The sequence below is a fragment of the Tyto alba genome, unplaced genomic scaffold, assembly GCF_018691265.1.
Source record: "Tyto alba isolate M040663 unplaced genomic scaffold, T.alba_DEE_v4.0 Super-Scaffold_14, whole genome shotgun sequence".
NCBI lineage: Eukaryota > Metazoa > Chordata > Aves > Strigiformes > Tytonidae > Tyto > Tyto alba.
Window position 1 is genome coordinate 58,290,903 of NW_024881276.1, and position 25,137 is coordinate 58,316,039.

At 45.3% G+C, this 25,137-nt stretch overlaps 2 protein-coding genes across 10 annotated transcripts in view; one reads left to right on the forward strand and one right to left on the reverse strand.

Annotated features, from left to right (window-relative positions):
• Positions 1-14,939, reverse strand: part of FAM131B (family with sequence similarity 131 member B) — a 38,173-nt gene extending 23,234 nt beyond the window's left edge. For 6 of the 7 annotated variants that reach the window (XR_006164914.1, XR_006164912.1, XR_006164913.1 and 3 more), the window contains exon 1: positions 14,604-14,939. Coding sequence is in view for 3 of the 7 variants with exons in the window: in XM_032997528.2 (XP_032853419.2) it covers positions 14,604-14,631 (28 nt within the window). In the remaining 4 variants the exon portion in view is untranslated. Of the gene's footprint in view, positions 1-14,544 lie in introns of all 7 variants that reach the window. The other variant, XM_032997526.2, reaches the window with a different exon arrangement.
• A 105-nt stretch (positions 14,940-15,044) lies between these two features.
• ZYX (zyxin) overlaps positions 15,045-25,137 on the forward strand; it is a 32,439-nt gene continuing 22,346 nt past the window's right edge. Inside the window, exons 1-2 of one of the 3 annotated variants that reach the window (XM_042788726.1) lie at positions 15,045-15,205; positions 21,772-21,897. The gene's annotated coding sequence lies outside the window, so the exon portion shown is untranslated. Of the gene's footprint in view, positions 15,206-15,273; positions 15,294-21,771; positions 21,898-25,137 lie in introns of those variants that run through there. The other 2 variants (XM_042788724.1, XM_042788727.1) reach the window with 2 other exon arrangements.

Sequence of the window (25,137 nt, forward strand, 5' to 3'; positions counted from 1 at the left end):
ACAGGCTGATATCTTTGACAACACAGGCCCTGCCTGAGATATTACTGCCTCACCAATCCATTCTTTTCCACGCCAGTGGCCCAGAGCAGCTGTCAAGAATGCCTTGGCTCCCTTCAGATGTACAGGGTAACAAGGGAGAAAGTGTTTCCAGTCTTAGACAGTCACCAGCAGGGTTTCAGATGTCCTCACCAGATAGAACACCATAGCTCCCTAAGCAACAGGGGAAAATGACAAAAACCTGCTAGCACTGAGACTTCAGGGGCTGAGCTCATGAGGCAGAGCTGCTGGCACCAGGTGCCCAGCCCTGCCCCTGACTTCCCACCCCTATACTTGTTGGGGTGAGGACATAGCTCACCATCATTCCCACCCCTAATCCCACCCCACGATTTTCTCTGCTGCCTTTGAGGGCATCCACACCTCCATGAAGCAACCTTCAGGGGGTACTTGCTGTTCATGAGACCCCTCTGATCCCCAGAGAGCTACCTCACTCCCTCTGCTGCTTGTCCCTGAGTCAGGGGGAGAGCCATTTCTCTCTGCCAGACACACTGGCTGGGCTGGGGACCTTTACTTGACAGGAGAAGGACAGAAATGTCCCACTCCACAGGCTTTTGGGCACTACAAGGACCGTGGGCTCACACAAGTCTGCAGGCTTCTCAGACCCATCACACTGAGGGACAAGCTGTGCCACCCGCTGAAGATTCATTGCTCTGGGAAGAAGATGCAGCTGGCCCTTGCCATGGCAGATTACAACCTCATCTTCATCAGTGAATGCCCTATTCAAGGAGGAAAGTGAACCCAGGGGGCAGTAATCCAGTTGATGTCTGTACCCTAAAACCAGGCACAGTACATTTATAATTCTTCTAGCTTATATTTGCCACCTTTGTTGGTCTGGTTCCTCCCAAGTGCTATTCCTGAACAGGGTCTTTAAAACATCCCACTGAACTGGTCTGGTAGGGGTAGATATCAGGCCACAGCAGGTGTCCATTTCAAGATCATGCCCTGGTGCAAACTCCAGATGCCTGACTATCCTTCCTCCATCTCAATCTAAGTGGCAGAGCATGAGCTGAATGGCATCTGTTTCACACAACATGTTGTAAGCTTATTTTTCTCACATCACCATCCGTGTTGCTCGCCACCACCTCCTGTAGGATGAGACTGACCTACCAATAATTTAACAACCTGTTAAAGAATATGAGCTTTATTGTAGCCTCCCAGGACCTCTGGATCAACATGTGAAAGAAGAGCCATCCTTTCCCTTGTCCCAAAGGTGCTAGAAGGTAGAGTAGGAAGTCTGTGGGCCAAGTTCTTCTCCTACAACTACATGATGGCATCAAGGCAGTGGAGGAACATGGCAGAACAAACAGGATATTCTCAGGCTAGAGAGGCAAGCTCAGGAATTCAGTGGGTGCCACGTGCAGCAGGGCAAGCTCTGGTTCCTGAAAGAAGTTCAGGTCCAGAACATCATTGCCTGGTTACAGACTCAGCTCCTTTGGGAGATGGATCATGGCACTTGCTTCTTCCAGAAGTGAGGTGACAAAAACACATTGCTTGTACCCTTGCAAAGGGTACTGATCCTCATATTGGTCCAGAGCAGAAGCAAGGAGGAAGGACTTCACCTGCAAGGCCACTTCTGCTTGGATAACATTGATTTCTGCATTTTCCATGTTCTGAGCAAAAGCAATGGCTGACCAGGACTCACTGGAACTCCTTCCTACTGTGGCCGAGACCTCAAAAACTCTCCACTACACACCCAGTAACAAAACTCCAGGGTCTCCAAGGATGCCAGGCTGATCCTCTCAGGAGTGAAGATCTTTGCTTCTCATAAAGGAGAGGCATGAGAGTTCTTCTGCCAAAAAAGCCTGGGCCCTCTGCAAAGGGAGGGACTGCTGCATAGTATTTCTCCTCAGCACAGATTACAGAAAAAGCTATAATGTAGCTGAAGTCTGCACTGGTGTGTGTGGTCTACCCAGAGCAAAGACACATGATTCCAGTCCAGAGCATGAAACTGTATGATCTAATACCACAAAGAGAGAGTCTGTCATTAGCTCTCCTCCTCCTGGTCCCCTGGAATAGCAGAACATGTTTAATAGAATAGGTAATTGTTGGAGAATGGCTCAGAGACAAGGGTCCTGTGCCTTTAGCCAGTAAATTGTAAGCCTGCATGCCTAAATTGTGCCTTGTCATGTATTAAGAAAATCTTTGAACGAACGTTAGCGCAGCCTCTGCTCATACAAAAAGAAAAAGGGGGAATTGTTGGAGAATGGCTCAGAGACAAGGGTCCTGAGCCCACTGAGCAATTGTATGATCAGAGCCTGCTCTAGCTGCTGATGCTGAGCCTCACTAGGGTTTGCCTGCAGCTGCTCGCAGCTGCTGATACATGAAGAATGTCAAGGACGCTTCAGCCCTGTGTACCGTGGTGTGTCGAAAACAGGTTAAGGGGAATTAGGAATAGTGGTCTGAGAAACCTAGTGTTATGGTAACGGTGGTCTGAGAAACGTTGTGTTATGGTACTGTTGTGTACTGAAAACAAGTCAAGAGGAATCAGAAATAGTAGCATGAGAAACTTAGTGTTATGAGAAGCTTGTGCTGTAAGCTAACTGCAAGTAGGTGGACCGTGCGAATACGACCTTTAGAGCTTAAGCCAATCAGCTAGTGACTAGTAGGCATAATAATTATCATTGTCTGTATAAATATATGTACCCTGGACCAATAAAGACACACGGTGATTGATGCTCTATCTCCCACACTGAACCCGTCTCGGCGTGTCGTTCGTCCGCGGCTCCGCAGGTAACGGCTATTTCATGGGGACCCTGAAGGCATTTAGTTTCAACTCCTGCATCATGACATTTATCCAGCAGCTGTGTACAACTGCAGAGTGCTTGTTCAAGCTCAGCAGGGTCCTCTTGGCTTCAGAAGGGGTGAGTCAGGGCTGCCCTGTTCCAGGCATTGCCACTCCATCACTATAGAGTCCTTCCTCTGAATCGTCTGTTAGGGCGAGATGGACCTGACGCTCACAGAACTAAAGTTGTGCGTAGTCACATGAGTTTCATCTTGTTGACATGCCTCCTCACACTCTGGTACCCAGAAGACCTGGCACACATGGGTCAACCAAGTCACATATATGTCACATCTTCCTCTGCCCAAGTCAACTGGGTCAAGAGGTCTCACCATGTGTTTGGAAGCAGATGCTAAGCAGACAGCTAGCAACCTCCCCGCTGCACTCCACACCAGTAAGGCACATGCCTCTTGCTCTGAGAGCCTACCTCTGTGCTACCATCCACTTCCTACTAGCTGGGATAGAGTCAAAGTGTCTGAATAGCTGCAGAGGTGGTCAGAAGTGATGCAGCAACTTTTGCCTTCGGGGAGGGTTCTGGTTGTCATCAACCAATGAGTGCTGGCCATGATTCAATACTGCATCAATACCCTGTGTCCTATCCCTACAACACTGACCAGCCTCCAAGAGAAAGTACTGGAGCTCTGGATGATCTTTTATGGTTCAGACAGTCCAGCCCGGATTGTGCTGGCATGTGTCTTCCCCCATCATCTCTGAGATGTCTGTCATTCTACACCAGTGACCCAAGAGGCCTCTTGTGAGACTCTTCTTGAACTACATTTGTTTTACAAACCCTCCTCAGAACCTGGAAGCTCTCTGGAGCAATCAAGTCCCTCATGATCACCAGCAAGGGGGAATCTCTCTATTGAGCCCCAGATGAACAAAATTCTCCTCCAACTGCAGGCAGAAACCTCATCACTGCATGGAAGGATTGTCCCTGCAGCATCACTAAAACTGGGGACCACTGCGTCTATGGTCAACTCCACACTGCTTGCCTGGTGTACCGTGTAGAACACCCAGATTATACCACCATCTCCTACCTCGGGCAAGTCCCACAGGAGGGTAGTCCCCTCCAACACCTAGGTCCACGGAGATATCTCTGAGGCCTTGACCTGTGACACCCTGTCCAACTCACACAACATTTCACTAAGCTTTGAATAACCAGATGATCTCCTTTGAGAACACCTCTACACATTCATGCATCAACTGCTCAGCTTCCTACCCCTTACACCCAATCACGATATATGGTTGTAGGACCACTCACTGTCAGGGGAGGATGAGGAACCCTCATGGCCAGTTTCAACTCTGAGCTAATTCCATGGACCACTGTGAACATCAGCTGGAACAATCCTTCATCAAGCAGAAAGCACAAGTTTGTTCACAGGACCCCCTGACTCATGTCTCATGCAATTAGAGGGAGACTAGCACCTCTGCACATCAAACATGCCAGTCTTCTGACTCCTCCAGAACTTGTTATCAAGATTCTGGATGCACTTCTCCCACCTTTACTTGTATAGCTCCCATCCCAAGACCTAATAAATTCTAGGCCCTCTTTTTAACTTCCCCATTTCTCACCAAGCTGGCTATCACCAGCTCCAGGAGGAGGAAAACCCAAGATCCCAGCAACTAGCAGTTGCTATTTCTATTCCCTTGTTCTGGGCAGGGTATCACTAGGCAACATCTACCAGTCCCTGGATACCATGGAAATACAGGGGTGCTCTGCTCACTGTTCCTCTGTGGTTCCCCATTTTCCTGGTTTTAGCCTGCAAGTCTGTTCTCTTTTCTTATTTTCTTCTCCACCCCACCACCCCACCTCAGTGATTGTCTTTTTTTCTTCCTGGCTGCTTTTCTTCACTCTCTTCTTCTTTTGGGGGGTGGTGGGAAAGTATGCATTTAGTATTTGTTTGGGATGTGTATCAGTGAGAGTAGATGTGTAAGAGTATAAGAACAGGGGAAATGGTAGTAATATTTTCCCAGAATACTTGTCCTAGCCTGCTGCAATTCACACCTCAGGTAGTTCCTGAGACAGAGATGCTTCCTCTGTATTTAGTCATCTTTAAAGGAGTTTTCTTATATTCATCTGTTCACTTTTTAAAGCAAAGAAAACTTTTAGAACACATACCACCCTATGTCAAGGAGTTCCACAATTTAACTCTGCATTAGATGAAGTGCTGACTTTTGTTTGAAACTTGCCACTTGCTAGTTTCATTTGATGTCTAGATTCTGTTTTGAAATAGATAATGAAATATTCTTCCTTCTTCATTTCCTCCATCTGCTCGTATCACAGAGAAAATGTACGATTTTACAGATATCCATCATAACTTTTCCTAATCATCTTTTCCTTCTTAAGAAAACCCTATCTATTTAAATGGCCTCTCACATATAGGCCACACCATGCCATTGATTGCCTTTGCTGCCTTTTTTTGAATCTTTTCCAGTTCAGTTATATCCTTTCTGAAACGGGAATGGACAATCAAGGATGACACATTATATTCAAAATAGGGGTGTAGTATGGATTTATGCATAGTATAAACTCATTTTATTTTCTATTATTTTCCTAATTACTAACATTTGATTGTCATTTTTACTGGTACTTAGAATTAAGCTACTCATTATAACCCCAAGATCTCCTTCTTGCATGGAAATGGTAAACTCAGAACCTCCATAATTGCAAATGTAGCACTAGAATTGCTTTGCCTGTGCGCATCATTTTACATTTATCTACATCTAAATTTCACTCATAATTTTAACACCTAGCCATTTGATATTGTGAAATCCTTTTGCAAACCTCTGCATACAGCTTTTTGTTTGCTCCCCCAAATGATTACTGTCATTATAATACTTTGTTACCTAATTATTTACCCCCTTTTTTCATATCATTCATGGATACGCACAAATCTGAAAAAATATCTCTGTGAAAACTGGCCATTTCATGCTCATCCCTGTTTCCTATTTTTACCCAGCTACTTAATAATTTCAGGAACTTCCCTTTGATTCAACAGCAGATTCACATCTTTAACAGCCTGGGGTGAGTGACCTTTACAAATGTGCTTTGCAAATCCAAGTAGACTATAGCCATTGGGTCTTCTTGGTCAATGTGCCTGTTGACCCCTTCTAAGACATACAAGGTATGATAACCCTTAACAACAGTAGTGTTAACACTGCCTCAGTATATCCCATGCATGCACTAATTCTGCTCTTTAAAGTTTATTAGCTGGCCTGCTAGGCATATCTTGTTTACTAGCCTATAGTTTCCCAGATATCAAATCATTTTAAAAACTGGCACCACAATAGCTACCTTCCAATCTTCTTGTACCAAAGTAATTGGAAGACATTACAAATCATAATAAATAATCAGTTCAGCTCTTTCAGCCTCATATTTCTCCAGAAGTCTTGTATTAATACCATCTGATGACTTGTTATTCTTTTGTCTACCTGCTCTACAACCTCAATTACTGAGGCTTTGATTTGAAGCTGATCTTCTGATGCATCCCCAACAAGGAGAAGTTCCTCATAATAAATTCCACAACTTCCTCCACAATGAACAGATACAAAATTGTTCTTTAGTTTTTTGAGGTTGGGGGCCAGGGGGTGGTCATGGTGGTGTTCTGCTATGGTCTTAATCTCTCGGAGTCACCTGAAGCCTCTTTAATAGTAACATCATGCAAAGTCCTCCTAATCATCACACAAGGCAAGTTACTTGTCTTTTACAGGCCTTTTGAGTGGTTCCTGAAGTAAACATTTTATTAGCCAGCCCACATGTGGGATGAACTGAAGTCCGTGTTACTGAGTTTCCTGCCTTCACAGCCTCTTTGATCTTCCTCTGGCTGTCACAGTTCACTGTCACCATCCTGGCCTGTAATCATAAATGGTCAGTAATATAATCCCTAAAACTATTTTTCCCATGTGGAATGTCAATGCACGTGCCATTTGGATCACGAGATTATTTTCTACAACGTAGTTGAGAAGTTCTGCACTGAAGCTTTCCCCATAAGCCACGTCTAATCAGCATTGATCATGGTTGATTAGTTCATTGTTCATAGTTCATTGGTTCGTTCATCGATCATGGTTGATTACTGGTTTTATCTTTTATCAATCTAGTATTTTAAACCCATTATCGTGATTGTAGGTAAAGGTACTTCTATCACAGACATACTTGGCTGCAGGGACTCTCATAAAAGTCATTAAATGAAGACAGCTTGACAGGATATGTTTTGCATAAACCCATTCTGACCTGCATATTGTCCATCTAATACTTTATTGGGAACTTTATCAGACTGACAAAATTAAGTACCTAGGCCATCTCACAGAACTTTTAAAGTTGTGATAAAACCCCAGCTTTTCACTTCCAGATCTTTCTCACTATTTCAAGACTTACTGAAAAACAAATCTTTGACTTTTTATCCAACTGCTTAAAAACTCCTGACTGCAAGTTAAATATCAGTCTATTGGTTACTGTTGGATAGCATATCCTTATCAAATGAGACAAAAACTATTTTTCTCCTACTTCTCCCCAAGAAAACAGGCCCAAAGTATTTATTGATTAGTTCACTTTTTCTCCTCCAATACGTGTCAGTCTATAGAAGTCAGACTCCCGGCTCTATCAGGCCAATGAAATACTAATCATTACTTCCATTTTCCCATCAGTTCCTTTGTAATTTCCCTCATAATTCTCTCATAGTACCGCCCATAAGAGTTTACAAAGTCAGTATGCTGTCCTTCAGTTCTGTTCCTCAAAATCACGTATGTTGTGTTGTCCACATTAAAACAAACAACAAAAAAACAAACCAAACAAAACAAAAAACAGTCTTAGGTCAATCAGCAACATGTCACAGACTGTTTTCTTTGTCTTCTTATACTAATGACCATTGTTGATACACTTATCTTGCACATAGTTTTAGCATGGTTTACTTACAAACTTATGCAGTCATGCTATTTGTTAGTCCTCTCCCCACAACAACTTCAAAACCACTAGCCTATTTCAGTAACCCTTACAAGAGAGAGAGGGGACTTGGAGATCATCAGTTTGTACACACTTCATGATAACTGACTGCTAGGTCTGGGAGACAGTCTCTGTTCATATCCTCACTGGCAGAAATAAATTCTTATCCCAGAGCTCTTTAGTTCAGTTCTTAAAGTGATCAGATTTAGAACTGCTCAAAACAAGAAAGGCCAGTCTGGGAAGAAGTAGGGGTAATGAAGTGAGAGCAAGCACAAAGCAGTCTGATCTGGAAGAAAAGGTGTCCCTTTTGTCCCTCTGTTGTGCTTGTCTCTCCTCCAGATAAGAGAGGAACAAGATAACCGGATGACTTTCTTCATGTATTCCCACTCTTTTACCCACATTGACTATAAAGTGGAGGTTTCTGCACAGAGCTCTGTGCTCCTTCCCCTTCCACCAGTGTGCCTGCAAGGAAGTTCATATATCCCAAATGCCACGACACAGTTTCCTTCTGCAATACCATTTCCTCTCCTAGGCTTCTCCCTCTCTATTTATTTTCACTGACTCACATATTGAAAGTGAAGGAGGGAGGAACTGGACACTGAGCGCCTTGATATGATGTGTGTATGCAGACTGGATGTCTCACTTTTTCACACTCCGAGTGCACAGATATGATGGGATTGCGTGAGTGGCAGAGGGTTTGGTACCGGGAGGGGTGGGGGAGGCTACAGCGGTGGCCCTGCGAGAAGCTCCTCAAAGCTTCCCCAGCTCCAAATCGGACCCACCTCTGGCCAACGCCGAGACAATTAATGACGGTGGCTGTGCCCCTGCGATAACATATTTGAGAAGGGGTTCCTGGGAGGAGGGGTGGGAGTTGTGAGGAGGAGTTGTAGGGCAGACACCTACGCAAACACCGATGTCAGTGGAAGGAAGGAGAAGCAAGGGGGGAGAGTCGCACTGGAGCAGAGACACCCCTCCCCACCCCGTAACCCACGGTGAGATGGAAGGGGTCACCCCCCTTAACACCCACAGAGGTCTACAGTGGAACAGATGTCAACCTGCAGCCTGTGGAGGACCCCACGCCGGTGCAGGTGGCTGTGCTTAAAGCAGGCTGGGGCTCTGCGGGAAGAAGCCTCCACTGCTGTAGTTCAGCGCTGGGAGGAACACGCAGCGGGGACCCACGCTGGGGCAGCATGGGAATGGCTGCGGCCCATGGGAAGGATTCCTGACAGATAAAATTCATGAAGGACTGTCTCCTGTGAGAGGGGAACCACACTGGAGCAGGGGAGGATGCAAGGAGTCCTCCCGCTGAGGAGGAAGCAGCAGCAGACGGACCGTAACCCCCATTCCCTGCCCCTTGCACAGCTCAGGAGGAGGAGGTGGAGAGATTGGGAACAAAACTGAGCCCAGGAAGAAGGGAGAGGTGGGGGAAGGTCTTTTTAAGATGTAGTGGTGCTTCTCACTGTCCTACTCTGTCTAAGTGTTGTTTTTAGTGTTTGAATTAAAGTGATGTTCTTTTTTTTCTTCCCCTAATGAGTCTGTCACTAACAAGCCCGTGACCGTAATTGGTGAGTCACTCCTCCTTGTCCTTATCCCGATTCCCAAGCCTCTTACTTTATTTTCTCCTTTCCAATCATGAGGGGGAAGGGGCGAGTGAATGGCTGCATGGTGCTCAGTTGCCCTGTGGCCTCAAACCAGGACAACAGACCACACTCACCATACCAGATCTCACTCCACACACCTTCAGATCTGTGGGGGGATGAGTAAGGAAAAAAATGAAGGGGATGTTCACGGATTTCTCCAGCTGCTTACCCCCTCTCCTGTCAGTCTCCTATCCTGCTCCCACTCTGATGAATCTAAAGTGGCTGGATTAGAAGTGGGTGGGCTTTGGCAGGACAGATTTGACCCAGAGATTTATAAATGAAGAGCACTGCCTTTTTCATTCTGCATGGCCAGTGACTGATGCTCTGTGCATGGGCCTAAAGCAGCTATCACTTGAGTTGTTTCTTGCAAAATAACTAGACCAAAAAAACATGGGGAGGACTTCAGCTGACAGCTGGGGTTATGGTGAAGGACTTTGTGGTACATGGTACTCTCAGTAGTTAAAGGAAAGTGGTGATGGAGAGAAGGGATAGGAGAGTACTAACAACATGTAGAAGACCTGGGGTCCTCTAGCAGAATGGGACTAAAGGACCTGATCTAACCTGACTCAGAAAGGCTTTAGATCCTAAGCAGGATCTAAAGATCACAGATAACAGAATAATTCAGGTTGGAAGGCACCTCTTGAGGTCCAAAATCCTGCTCAAAGCAGAGTCAGCTATGAGGTTAGACTGGGTAACTCAGGGCTTTACCCAGTCTGGTCTTGAAAACCTCAGAGAATGGACACTGCACAACCTCTCTGGGAAACCTCTCCCAATGCTTGGCACTCATGATAGTCAGAAAATTTTTCCTGCTCTCCAGTGTGAGCCTCTCTAGTTTCTCTTCCCCCACGCACCAAAAGTACTATTAGTTTTTAATTTCTTGAAATATTTTTCCACCATTGTATATCACTTCACAAAACATGTTTGCTGCAGGCTTCTATGCAAAGACGTGAGAGAAATCTGAGACATCATTGGAAAAAAATAGAGCAATATTGAGCTTAATAGGCTTGAGCTTTCTATTCATTTAAATCCATTCAAGGAATTAAGAGAGATCATGTCACACTAGTCAGAACAGCCAATATTAGGAGATGTCTAAGCAGTGGTCAAAGGTACACTTGCAGTGCATTCAGATACATAGGTGTTGCAGTTACCTTAATAAAGTAGCTTGAATCCTAGAATATTATTTTGAAATTAGTTTAAAATATGATTTTGATTTTAAAATAGAGTTATAGCAGTTCTGAGAGTGTAAAGCACACTAAGGCCCTTAGGATTAGGTAGCTAGTATGCCGTGTGCCTTGAACACTATAAGAATTGTTATGGACTCTGAATCAAACCAGTGGGTACTGGTTATGGATCTTGATTTGAAACAACAGGTACCAGAAGAAACTGGTTTTGGTTGGAAAGATCGGTCAAAGAAGAAATGAGCATTGGCCAAAGATGAAATGAGCGTGCGCAGGGATGGAGTTCAACCAGCGGACACAGGGAGGAAGACTATCGACGACCACCAGAGGACCCCCGTCCAACGTAACCACGCATGCATTAGAGACATTTGCATATGATAATTATTTCCAGAAAATATCATGAATATGCTAATCATTACCCTCCCCCCATTCTATTCAAATCAATCAGTAAAGATGACCAATGATTTCTGTAGAATTGGAAGAGAGGTAAGGTGAGGTAACTGAAAGCCAATCATTATTAAGGTCAAACTAAAATTTATGAATTTTGTTGATCTTACGTAACCATGACTCTGCTGAAAAAGTGTGTAAATATGTTGTGCTTTGTACCTGTCAGTGAACACGTCTTTGGTGGAGCTATCCCCCGTGTTCCCCAGCGCTGGAATAAAGAGGTGCCTGCTTATCTGCTTGGTGTAGATAAGTTCTATTCGCAATTGCGACCGCTAACAAAGGCAGGCCTGAAATCTTAAATTTGGCTAATTCAGTTACTGACAGTAATCAAGTTGGTCTTTGCATTTAGTTGGCACTCAAATATCTACAAGTTCCCAGCTGGATTTTGCAGCCTTAACTGTCTGGCAACCTCAGTGAAAACTGCCTTTACATTCCCTGGAATTGAGTCCCAGCTATGATGAGAGTCACTCCACAGATCTCTGGGAACTACGACGGGGTGATTATCGCCAATATACAGACCTGACTTGTAGCTATTATCAGAGGCAGAAGCCAGCTGCAGTGCTCATTGCATAATTGCTTTCATACCATGTAACACATAGCACATGTATGACACTGAGGTGCGAGTGGGTGCATTTGTAGAGAGGATGATTTGATATCAGTTTAGCCTTTTAAGATTACTTTTCAGCTTTTTTGTATCCCGGGAAGGAACTCCTGATCTGATCATTGCCATTGTGATTTCTGGTGTCCTCTCTAAAACTGAAAGATGTTATATGACTCCATTTCAATTTTATGCATACAGAGCTGCTCTGTTATGACCCTCTCAATTGCTTTTCCTTGGGGAAAACTAACCAGAAAACTCGTATTTAGGAAAGAAAATGTAAAGTTGCACATCACTAAACATGTGCAAACTATGACATCTAACTAGATCATAGAAAAATGTCCCTGCGGGATATGGAGAAATCATGTGGCTTGCTTAAAACTGGAATGGAAAAAGGCCCAGAGCAAGCTTAGGGCACAATCCTGCACTGGCCTTTGTGTGGTGAATAAACAAAATGTGACTGATTGCAGGCTTTCTATCACTAATTAAAACCTCCCAAATTCTGAGTTCAAAATCTGCTACATGCAAATTCAAGGTAAAACCAATACGATCTATCTCTAGGACCTATGTAGTCTTGGAAAAGCAATACAGAGCCTGTATATTGAACAATTTCTGCAAAAATCTAACCAGCTACACTATACAGCAAGAACACAAAGCTCTACTCATGCTAGGGTGTTAGTTTCCAACCACTTCCTAGAGCTTAGACCTAGCACTTAAAAGCACTGACTTCCCAAAATAGGTCTGAAGAATCCTCCCAATAACTCCAGGAAGGCTGGAGTGAAAAATCGAGGCTGCTAAGTAAGAATTGTTCTGAACAAACCTCCTTATGTGGGGGAGTCCAAGTAAAACTCAAGGATCCCCACCTTTACCCAGTCCAACCTCTAGGACTCGAAACAGATGAAGTCCCTGCTGAGGCAAAACAGCGTCAAAGTTTCACATGAAGCAGGCATCAGGCACTATTACTACATTCATACCTGACTCCCATAGAGATTAGAATCACAGCTGTGCAATACACCTTATCACACACCTCCATAAGACAAGGTCAAGGAAAATTCCTCAGTTAGCTGTATAAATATGTCCCTAATGTCCATTGTGCTCTCACCATCTAGAATGAGCATTTATTGCATAAACCAAAAGTCACTGTACTATGGAAAGTCCAATATCTGTACCATTAAGGTCTATGTTTAAGGAGTGAAAATAGCAGACAAAGTGAATTTTCAGTTATCATTATCCCACCATCACTTTAATGCATAGATGCTCTGCTATATTTTCATTTATGCCCACACAATCGCATTACATTTATAAATATATATATAAATACATATATATTCTCATATATTTATATATATATGAGAATGATACTTGCAAGTATACAAGTTATACAAGGCTTTTTTGTAACACAGATTCCAGGTCACAGATCATAAAAATACTGCCATGCGTAGGAACAAATACCTGCATGGTTAAGTACGACAGATTAACCACATCTTAGAGTGAAGAGTGGCTATTACTAGATACGTGTTTGTTCTTTATTTGAACAGTGTCGTGGGGAGAGGGACCAAGAATTAACACTGCTAGTTCAGACATGTATCGATAAAAGGGGTATAGATAATTTGCCAGCTAACAGGATAGTAATGTCCTTGGCAGTGTGTATGTGTGGAGGACATGGGAAAGGCAGGAGATGGAGGCAGTGCATGTTTTGATATGCTATAGAGACACAGATCCAAGTGAACGTGGAGAATCTTAAGGGAAATATTGCAGTGATCTTTGCCATGTGGACATTATAGAAGACACATGAGATTTCTTTAGGCCATGAGGACATTTGAGACCAGTAAGAGACAGAGGCTAGATGTGGGAATTAAATCTCAAAGCAGAAACTGGAGTCTGTAGTTTAAACTTCCCTGCTTCAGGAGTAGATGGTTCCCTGGAAGTGCTCACAAGGGACTTTCTCATTGAGGCAAGAAGTGTCACAGCACCAGGCTTTGACACAGTCCCTCAGATTTATTCTGGGGAGGTGGTTCAACTCCCTTGCCCTCAGAGGTTCTCTTTTCCCACAGATGTCACAGCAGAAAGGCTTCAAAGAGAGACGTGTACTACCAAACGAGCTGTGTTTTTCTCTCAGAGGTTGTTTCGGTGGCTTGAATGACACATCCCCATGTAACTGATGTCTGTGCACAGAAAGAAATTTTCCTGTGGGAAGAAAAGTGTGCCACAGGATGCTGTTTTTACCTGTAGAGACCTGCACTTAGGGACCAAGTGATCACTTGGTATCCACATGTGTGTAGGAGGGGAGAGCTACGTTAGATAGCCAAAGGGCTTGGGATCCTCTGCTGTAAAATGTGCACGGCCCAGTGGAAAGATGCGATTCCTCCCACTGTGTCACCTCGCAATGGTTTTGTGGAAGGGAATTCAGTTTTGTTTGCTGTTCTCCACTGAGGTCTACGTAGAGGGAAGGGGGAGAGAAGAAGACGTGCAGATCACGCAACGTTATGTACTTTCGGGTAACAATAAACCACTACCGAGCGAAGGAGGCAGCCGCCGGCCGCCTCATCCCGCTTCGGGAGGCACGCCCTGCACCCACCCCCTGCTCCGGACCCACCACGCTCACCCACATGCTCCGCGACCTTCCGCCACGGGTGACACGGAGAGACGTCCCCCCCAGCCCCGGGCATGCCCCGCAGCCCCGCTTCCCGCCCCCCCCGTCCCGGCTGCCAGCACCTAGGCCAGCGGCCGGGGCGGACACGGCGCCCCGCGCCCGCCGCGCCGCCCGGCCCGTGGGACGGGGGACCGGGGCGGGGGGAAGGTTGGGAACCGGTCGCCCGCAGCCAGTGGCCCTGGACGCGCCCCGGGCAGCCGGGAGAGGCCCTGCGAGCGGAGACCCGCCGTGCCGGGGGCCGTCCTGCCATTACCCGGGCGGGGGCCGCGGCTGCCCGAGAATCCTCCAGCGCCGTCCCCGCCAACGCCTTACCCACAGTGCGGGATCCGATGCACCCCATCCCTCCGGCAGAGCTCCGGGGAGAGGCGGCAGCCTCAGAAGCGAGGAGGCGGAGGAGGGAGGGAGGGAGGGAGGTCGGAAAGGAGCAGGTCCCTTCAGCGGGAAACGCCGGGGTGGCCCAGCCGGGAGCGGCGCGGGGTCATGGTCAGGTACGAGCGCGGGATGCCCCCGCCGGGGCGCCGCAGGAGGGAGGGGAGCCCGCGACGCAGGCTGTCATCTGCCCCCGCCGTGCCTTCGCGCTTTGTTCCGCTCCCCTTGCGGCTTCCTCGCCGCGGCCGCGTCCCTGCCTCCGCCGTGCCTCCGCCGTGCCTCCGCCGTGCCTCCGCCTCCGCCGTGGCCCCCTCCGCCCCCCCCCCCCCCCCCCCCGCGCTACCACCACCACCACCACGGCGGCTCCTCGACGGGGAGGCGGGCTGAGATTGGGTAAACAGCTCCGGCCCGGCAGCGGCGCTCCGATTGGCTGCCGGCCTCCGCGGCCCGGGGAGGCAGGGCCGCGCCGCCCGCCCGCCCGCGGGCGGTGGCCGGGTAGGGCTGGCGGCGAGGCGGAGGCGAGGGCCCGCCCAGCGGCAGGACAGGTGCGGGCGGCGCGGGGAGGGGGCGGGAGAGGCGGCGCGGGGCCCCTCTGGCCCGCCGGGGAGCGGAGCGGGGCGGGGGCCGGTACAGGTGAGCAGCGGGGCGGTGCCGCAGGCCGGGCTGTACGAGGAGATGGGGGCAGGGGGAGGCTGGAGGGGGAGCGGGAGCGTCCCCGGAAGAAGAAGCGAGGGGCGGCGACGGCGCTGGGCGCGGTGGGGCGGGGGCCGGCGCGGGCTCGGTGTAACTACACTTGCCGACCCGACTCAATTACAGGCAGCCTCCCCCGGGGCGGGCCCGGCGCGCTCCTTCGCTCTCGGTGCCGGTGGAGCTTGGGGCGGGCGGGCCGGCCCCTGGGGAGCGGCCCCGGCGCAGCCCTGCGGGGACTGCGGGAGCCGCCGAGGGGCGGGAGGCTGCGGCCTGGGGAGCGGCTCCGGCGGCGGGCCCGGGCGGGAGGACGGGCGTCCCCTCTCTGATCGGCCCCTTCCGGAGCCCCGGGGGATCGCAGAGGTGCGGCCCTGGCCCCCCCCCCCCCCCCCCCCTCCCCATCACCCTGCAAAACAGCGAAAGGAGGGAGCTCAACTCTGTGGAAGATCGTTGAGGCCTTTCCCACGCCCTCCCCGCTAACATCGCAGTGGTGAGGGACCTCTACAGATGGAGATGCCGTTGGGTGTGTAGCCTTCGCAGCCCGAATTCTTCCTCACCTGATAGCGGCAACAACAGGCAGCATCCTTCTGGGCTGCTTCCCCGGTCTGCTCCTTACGCCTTTACTCTGAAATGCTCATGATTTCTCCCCGTCCCTTTGTGCTTCCTTCATCCCAAAAGCCTCACTGATCTCACCAGCTTCCTTCCACCAATCTCTAGTTAACAGCAAATTGAATTTTGCCGGTCCCAAATGAGCCATTTTGTTCTAATCCTTGGGCCTGGAAAATTCAGTTTTTGTCTGCATTGCTGAGAAGTCACTCAAGACAGCTGAACAGCCCAGATTAACAGCAGTAATAGGGAATAGGTAAGTTAATTCGTTGTAAGTTAATTCGTTTTCCCATTCACAATTTACAGTCAGCCTAAGGAAGGAAAAAAAGAAAGATTAAAAAAAAAAAGGACTTCGCATAGTACATATTTTGCCTGACTGTCTGAAACAATAAGCAGGAAGTCTACTCACACAAAGTCAGTTTACAAACTAAAATGTATGTAGGAAGGGCATGGGCAGAAAAAAAAGATAACAGTGTCTGCATATATGCAGCTATTATATTTTTTTCCCTTTGTGGTATTGAAGCTTTACTAAGTATGGTGAACGTGACACAGCTGAAGTGTAAGAGATCATATTCTCCTGTCTGGGTGCCGGAGGCCAGTGAGAGTCTGCTCTGGTGCTATAATGCTTATCACTGAGCACAGCACATTAGCCTTCCGCTGAGGATGAAGTTTTTCCACTGTTAGAATTCTTTCCTTATTCTACTTCTCCTTCCACCTCCCCCATATATTTCCAAACCTATCAGTTTTCATCTAGTCTTTCTGAATGACTCACTATTTTTCCTGATGTATCTGTACTCTTGAAACCTAAGTTGTAAAAATGCTGGGAAACCATAGATCTGGTGGAACTTTATGTTAACCAGAGGTGTTTCAGCAGATCTATATTGACTTCCAGGGCTAGATGTGAGGAAAGGGGAAAGAGAAGCAAATTGGAATGGAAATATTAGGACACAAGGTCTGTCTCAGATAAATAATTTTTAAGCTAGTGGCTGTCCAGCCAACTGTTGTCGTCCACAGTTTCCTGTAGACAGACTGATCAGGACAGCTGTCCTCAGGAATTTCACCTCAAACCCCGCCAAACAGCATTTGCAACTCATCCTAGCCTGAGAAGATGTATTACTGACACAGCTGTGGGCAATTTCTTCGGTTCAGAGAGATTCTGGTTTCATTTTAATTACCTTCTCCCCCTCACCCACCCACCCAATCTAAATCTGTTCCTCTGTGAACCTCCTTTCTACACCAAAGTGATCTCTGCCGTGGTTTGCTTTTCACTGAAGATTTCAGGTAAATCACATTGACTCTTCTTAATTTATTCATTCTGTGTGGTGCTTTAGCTTGTCTATCACTTTGTCTCGAGCTCAGAGTCATACCCCAGATCCTAGCTAGTGCACATTTGGCTCTCCTTTTATTAAGCTAAAATACCTACATCAGTTTGCTCTGACATCTGCCTCAGCCTGTGATTCCACAGACAGGTGAGCAAGTGCTAGCACTTACCCAGCCTGAAAAGCAGCTTTCCAGTTCTTGATGGGTTTGTCTTCTGCTGCTTTAGGGAGGTGGTATACTACATAGGGAGCTGGCAAGCACTCACACTGCTTCAAGGCAAGTGTCAGGCATGTACAGCAGAGAAAGAGAACTGTAAAGGAGGAGGATTATACCCAAGTGTCCGTTAATTCACTCCATAGAACTACTGACCTGTCCCATGGCTGTCTCCCATGTCGTGATGCCACCAGCTCTCTCTGGGTTTTTTTGTTTGGTTGGTTTGTTGTTTTTTTTGTTTGTTTGTTTGTTTGGAGTCAATGTCACTCAGCTGCTGGAAGCACTGCCTGTCTTGGCACCTACAGCCATGCTTTGTCTGCCATTTGTAGCATAGTCAGTTTAATCAAAGGATAGACTTTTCATCATTTTTTGGTTCTTACTCATACATTTACTCATTATGGACCTTGTGTACATAAACCTCCATATTTGAAGTAAATGTAATTCTCATCAGAAGGTGGGAAGACTTCGTTAGACTAAGCTATCAGTTTTGACACAGGTGTTTGGCTCTTCCATACAGTAGGTTCCAATAGGAAGCTCAACATCAGTGAAGAGTTTCTAGTTTTTAATAAGCCGATACCTACCTTTTGCTTCCTAAACTCCATTAAAATACATTTATCATACAGTAACATAAGAAAACTAGCTATTTAAATTCTGAAGAAATATATGATTTCATGAGAATAATCATGTAGGAGGGAAATGACAGGATTGAATCTTTGAACAAGGGACTCAGAGCCTAAATCTAGCAGTCCCCCACAGTTTCTGTCCTTGCTCTACCTGAGCAACAGTATTTCCACTGCTGCTGCAAGGAACAGGAGGTAAATGACAAAACATAAATCGTTTTTCTTTGAAACACAGTGACAGGCTCTGAATATTTTCTTAAACAATGAGGCTATAATTTCATGTAGGAAATTGTATACAAAATACATTTTGTAAGTGCTGATTCAAATGCTGGTCTGAAAGATCTTTGTAAGTTTTCATACAGGGTTAGGAGATGTAGACGTTTAAGTAACTAGAGAGAGAAACATGGGTAGATTCTTACATAGCTGCGTATCTTGAAAGAAGCGGTAAGAAACAGCCACTTGCAACCTCCTAAATTTTCTGTACAATGGGTGAAATTATGTGCCCCTCTGTTTATTGTAGAGCTGTAGACCTCCCCCTCCATCAACCCTGTTGTGAGAGGCATGCTGGCCAGGAGAGAAGGAAGAGCATGGCTGCCTTTGAGCTGTCATGGACTGTAGGTTGCTGCTGTTACAAACTTCTGTTTGCAGAGCAGAGCTTCGGGTCTGCCCCAAATAGGTCAAAGATACTGCTGGTGTAAGGGCAACAAAAAGCTTCCTTGACCTTTGCCTTCCCCCACTCCTGCACCTTTGCCATGAAAGCAACAGAGAAACTGAATAAGATACCGTAATCGAGTCATTAAGCATGTGCTCCTAGGTGAGTAGTACGTGGTTTTGAGGTTGAGTGCCAAGGTGAGTTGGGAACAGACAAGGATCTGTGCCTCCAGCAGTTTCTTCCCCCCCCCACCCCGCACACAGGCAGAGTGGTCACTCTGGGTCTGAGCAGGAAAACATACTTCAAACAAATCTAAAGACAGAGAGACCTCGTGCCTGGTAAAGGGGCTGGTAACAGCACAAAGCAGAACAGTTTCAGAACAAGCACTGATTTGTAGCAGCTTGTTCCAAATCCACACTGAGGCACCTCCATTGTAACCTTGAAGACACACTTGTGCTGTAAATTGTTAGCTGTTTGTTTGCTTTTTAAGAGGTGCACATTCAGCATTGTTTATCTTTTCTATAAGCCACTGATGGATCTATTAAACTTACTCTTTCCAGATGTTCCTTACAGCTCTCTATAAATATAAAGATCTTATAAATACTGGAACAGCTTCTTCCGAAGAAACACTGCTTATAAAATATAGAGCTATTATCACTGCTGTACCTGCTGGGTAAATTTATTTTTTTCATCAATTATCAGGGATGCAGATTATATCACAGTAGTTAATGTGCCCCTGTCACCTCCCTCAGCTGCCAGTTAAAATGAGAAAAATTACCAATATAAATCTTATGACATAATGTTCCAGTTTCAAGTAAACATTGCCAACCCCCAAATAATTTTAAATGTCTTCCTTCTGTCTGTCATTCATCCTAACATTAGTTCCTGTCCCCAGAGGTCTCATTGGCAACTACGTCTATCCTCCCATGAAAAGGCTCTGGCAAATGATTGTTCACCAACTTCTTCTCTGATCCTTTTTAAAAGCCTTGTTTAAAATCCTGTGGCCTGACCAACTACTATCACAGAAAGACATGGAGAAACTTCCTAAATGCTTCTTGCAAGATGTGTCTTCAGCTGTGGAAAATATACTGAGTAGTATGAAGTTCATGAGTAGGAGATGTTTACAAAAATAGTATCTGTATCAGATCTATAGAGGCAGGAATCGTCCTCTGGGGACTGTTGTTCCAATATGCTTCTCTTCTGGCCTCCTGCCACTGGCAGTGTGGATTCCCCAGTAAATACTGCTTCTGGCAGAGACCTCTGCTATTGCTTCATAGAAGTAACAGAGTAGATGCCACAAGATTTAATTCTGCATCAAGCTGTATTAGCTACTGATAGGATTTTCATGTGGCCTGAAAAGGAAATCACATAGCAAAATGACTCACACAGTTGTTCTTTCTTGTTCAAAGCTCCTTCAGTGCAGGAGACAAACAGAAAGGCTTTTTATGAGGTTCGAAGAATGAAAAAAAAAATAGTGCCAGTGTAGTTTGGATCTTGAAAGTGGTGTAACTTATAAGTGGAAGGCTGGGTCCTTTCAAACTGGGAAAATACTTGAGGCTGTGTGAATCAACTGAAGATTAGAAAGTACAATAGGCAGAGGTATAGATGTTGGATATATTTGCATTATATGTTGTGATATAAGCTCATGCTTACCTACACGCACATCTGAGCACATGTGATCTCGTTCTGCCTACACCCAGAGGTCATAAAAACCACTATGAGAGCATATTAGTTCAGTGCCGAGACAGAACTAATCAATCCACCGCATCAATAGTGTATTTATGAAAAAATCCTCCTGGGTATTTTGTCCCATATTGCTGAAGAGATGTAATGGTGAGCACCAAAACATTATTTTTCCTCTTCCCCTGCGTGGTGAGTTTTCAAATTAGCCTATGCTGCCAAAGTAGAGACACACGTGTTGGATGTCCTAGTATCATCTATTGGAAATTGATCATTGACGAGTGTCCCAAATTAAGGACAGTCTTACTCAGAGGAATGAAATACTTTGATGTTAGCCAGATACCTTAAAAACACACTCATTTCAATGCAAGTTAAATTTTTTTTAAAATGTATTTCTGAAATAAATTTTGCAGAATTTCTACAGTGGAGAGGTATGTCATTCCAATACATAAAGAGCAGGCAAGCAGTGGGCTACCTGTAATCTAACAGTACTCCCATACCTGCTTTGCTGCAAGATCCCTGTTGTGTGACTTCACTTATTTGGTGGTGTTCTATTAAATTTAATCACCTTTTTTTATAATACATACGTTTGGTGTATTGTTACACACTTACATAAATGTTCAGTGCTCAGTGTTCACCATTCTTTTCTCACCTTATCTTGATACTTGCCTTCTACTAGTTTTTCTTACGGATTTGTAGCCTCATGGTTTTTCAGAACAACATTGCTGTTTTGCAGATATTTGGCAAGTGTAATGTTCTCTCAGTATCTTCATCCGCATTTGATTTTTATCCAGAGTCATGCAGAAGTGTCATGTTCTGTTCTATATATATTAAGTGAGATCTCATCTTTCATACAGTTCCCATTTCTAGACTTTACATAAGACCTAGAAAAGGAATTTACCATGGGGAGCTGCAGTGGTGCAGTTTGTTCTGTTAGCATTTCACCAGTGCCTCTGTAGCACACTGACCTACTGCGTGTGATCATGCATCACCTTCCATTTGAGCGTGGAGAACCGTCACTCTCTGGAACTGCAGCTCAGTATCAAAGAATTAGCAGGTCTAGCCTACTTCATCTGTCACAGATTTCACCCACTCAGCAACACCATTCTGGCAAGTATCTTTCATAAATCTATTCTGCTTCCTCATATGTCCTCACCTTGTGTCTCACTCAGCTAAATGCCTGCTGACATGGAATGAGACTGGAAGTAGGCTGAGCCATGCTCTGAAATTGCAGTTTCTTCTGCCATGGGCTGGGGCTTTTCCAGTGGCACATGAAATGGGAAGATGAGTGAGTTCACAGACAAGGGACTCTTTCCCACTCCGTCCCTCACAGGAAGGCCTCAGCAGATGCTAACAAATAAGGAGGAAAAAAGAAAGGAAATTCCAGGAATGCAAGAGAAGGTGAACTTGGTGAATCTCTGACAGCCACACTGAGAGTATGCAGGTTCCTCGCTATCAGGTAGGTAATGCCAAGAGGGGAGGTCTGAGGAGGTGGCTTTGGAGGGTCAAAAAGGGTATGTGGTATGCACTAGGAAAACAAATGTCACCAATGGCATAAGTGTGAGGTGTATATTATGGTGCCGACATCTTTGATGCAGTCTGAGTTTTATTTTGCCTTTTTAAAAACATTTACTTCGTTCTCTAGTGAACGTTTCATTTCCACACGGTGAAACATACAGCAGCTACTTCTCCTAAAATGTCAGTTGAATCTACTAGTTGTGGTCCTCAAACTGCATTTTAAAAAAATAATCTGCAAATAGTTAATGTGCTTTTTAAATTCACAGTGTTACATAAAAAGGCACAATATTTTTAGCCTTACAAAATATCAGTTGTCATCTCCTTACTTTCTCCTTTTGATATACTGGAGATGGGGGACTAGAAGCTCACAGAAACCGTAGATATCAACTCTTTTAAAAATAAAGGCTTTATTCTGCAATGTGGTTTTGGAGTTATACAAATCTTAATGAAAACATGAAAATACCCAAAACCCTAAAATCAAGTCTGAACAAAGAAAGTACTTACTTAAAAAGCTTATGATTCTGTCCTCACTGCCAAATTCTTATGGTTGGAATAATGATAGTATAATGTATCTGGAAGCAAAATACCGACTAAAACTGTTCATTCATGCACTGAAAGAATGGCCCTCATATTTAAAAAATCTCCATAAAGTACTCTCTGCCATATAACATAGAGCACACAGCTGCTGTGAGTAGGCTCTGGCAAATCAACATTGACTCAAACTATTTTTGGAATCAAGTCAGGCCTGCTGCTGTCTCTAGAGATGTGAATGCATCTACCTGCTCTTCTGTGCTGCACTCTATAAGGAATATGGTGGGATCCAGAATGCTTGCCTCTGTGCTTATTTGGAGGTCACCTTTCCTTTCCCATCTGTGTTTACCAGTCTTCTGAGGTCAAATGTTGTTACCTGCTGACAGTCACATTAATAAGCACATTTGGGCCTTGCTTCTTTCTGTGTTCTCCACAGAAATTTGAGGAACAGGATCTCAAGAGGCTGCCTTGCTACCTTTTCTTCTTATTGCCTTGCAAGCCTTGACATCCTGATGGTACCCTCAGGTGCTTCTGGCTAGGAGGCATCCTGACCTCAAACCAGTTGTGATCGTAGCTGGTCCTTGAAAGAAATTGCCTGGCTTGCTGGGTTTTGTGGCACTAATGCAATTCAAGAGACGGCCGCTAGAAACTCATGGAATAATAATGTTTATTGTTGCACCGCACAGCATTGTAGAGGCATAGATATCGGTACTGGGCTAAGGCAAAGGCCCTGAAGTCCATGTACAGGAAAGTAAAGACAATAGCCATCAATCAGGGCAGCATTATGTGCAGCAACTGGTAACCACGTTGCTTCCCACACATATGAAGGAGTGCTGATGCCTTGGAAAAAGGAGACCTGAATTAACGTGCAGTTAATGCAAGAGCTTGTCTTCTGCATTTTGCGGGATCTTAGCTTTTCTCTGTTCTCATGGAAGGCTGATCTCCTTTCTGTCTCCCCAAAGTTGGTTTTAATCTGCAGTAGGTAAGAGAACATTTATCATCCTTTCATATTTACTACTTCTTCCTCAATTTACTGTCAGCTGGGAGAAAAAGTTGAAACAACTGTAGATGAGAAGAATTCTGATCTCATGGCCTCTCAAATAACATAAATAATGTCTTTAGGAGAGTGGAGTTCTTCAGACACCAACTATGTAACTTGAAATTCCATTTCTTGCTTGGTGGTGCAGGAATTTGGAGAAGAACAATTTTCAAGTCTCAATCAAACACAAATGGAGACTCTGGGACTCTGGTATAATCTGGTAAGAGAGCAAAGCAGATAGAATGCAATATACTGTAGGCTTCTCATCAGTGTAGGCTGAAAGACAAAATGAAATTTGAGTATAATGAGGGAGTCATTCCAGCCTCAAAACCAAGCCAGGAGCCTGAGAATATGGAACACAGGAGAGTCAAAAAGAGTCTACAAATTAGCATCCCTCTAATCTTGACCACAAGCTAAGGTCATTAATTTGAATTTAGGCTTTTGGCACCAAAGTGCTGATATCTGTCTGCAGTGATACCAAGCCTGAGGAGTTCAAGGCAGTGAACAGCTTCAACCACACCAGACCTTCATCCATATTTCTCAAAACATCCCTCTCAGTACTGAACTGTACCCTGTACCCTGCTCTGTCCCATTCCTCCAGAAGATTCATTTTCAGTGTATAGTCTAGCCCCTGTGGATTGTGTCCTTTTGAAACTTGGGAGGGAATGGATACAGACAGTAGCCCATATTTACATTCAAATTTGGACCTCTATGGAGGTTTCCTCATTCTTCGATCAGGAAAACATTGGAACCATTTTACTGTACTGGAGGAATACAGGCTATCCAGTGTGTCCCAAAGCAAGTGGATAACTGGTACCAACTAAGGATAACTCCTTCCCTTTCTGAATGTTACATCTGAGGTTGCTGTGGCTACGTCATCTTACACTGCTTGCCTATACACTGTTTGAATACGTGGCTGTTGCACTGTTTCAAATTTACCACATGCTTGCACAAACCCACAATATTTTCTGTTTTACTTCAAAAACATGTTTTCAATACTTTCTTTTTTATAAAATCTCATTTTTGTTTTATATTCTTAAGATAGAGGCTTGATGACCACCTTGGGAGGGCACGGCCATAAGGCCAAATAAACAGGAAGCAAAAGGATTATTGATGGTAGGACCCAGCAATTCTTTTCATGACTTTGAATACTATGTACCAAGATGTTGGGAAGAAAGCTGTTTGGTGGGAGGCCCAGGAAGAGCAATTATTTCTTAGGCAGCAGCAAGTCTGACACTGTCTTTGAAACCATCAGTCACACTGCAGAAAATGGTTTGATAGGGCTTTCCTCATAACCTGACCCACCTTATTTTCATCAGCAGCCTGATGAGATTCTGCTGGCTTAGTTTCCAGACATATTTCATTACCTTCTGCTCCCAACTTTTAGCCAGCACTGTCACAAACATTACCTGGGACTCAAGAATCCTAGGGAAGAAGTATATTTCCATATGAAGCCTGAATGCAGATGACCTTCACGTAGATTTCAACTGGCTAAATGCATACTTAGTTGTTGACATGAAAACTGAAGTATTTTAGATAGAGGTTCCAAGTAACCCTTAACTTGGAAGCAAAGGCTCAGGAGGTTTGCCAAGTACCTAGGAGACATTGTCA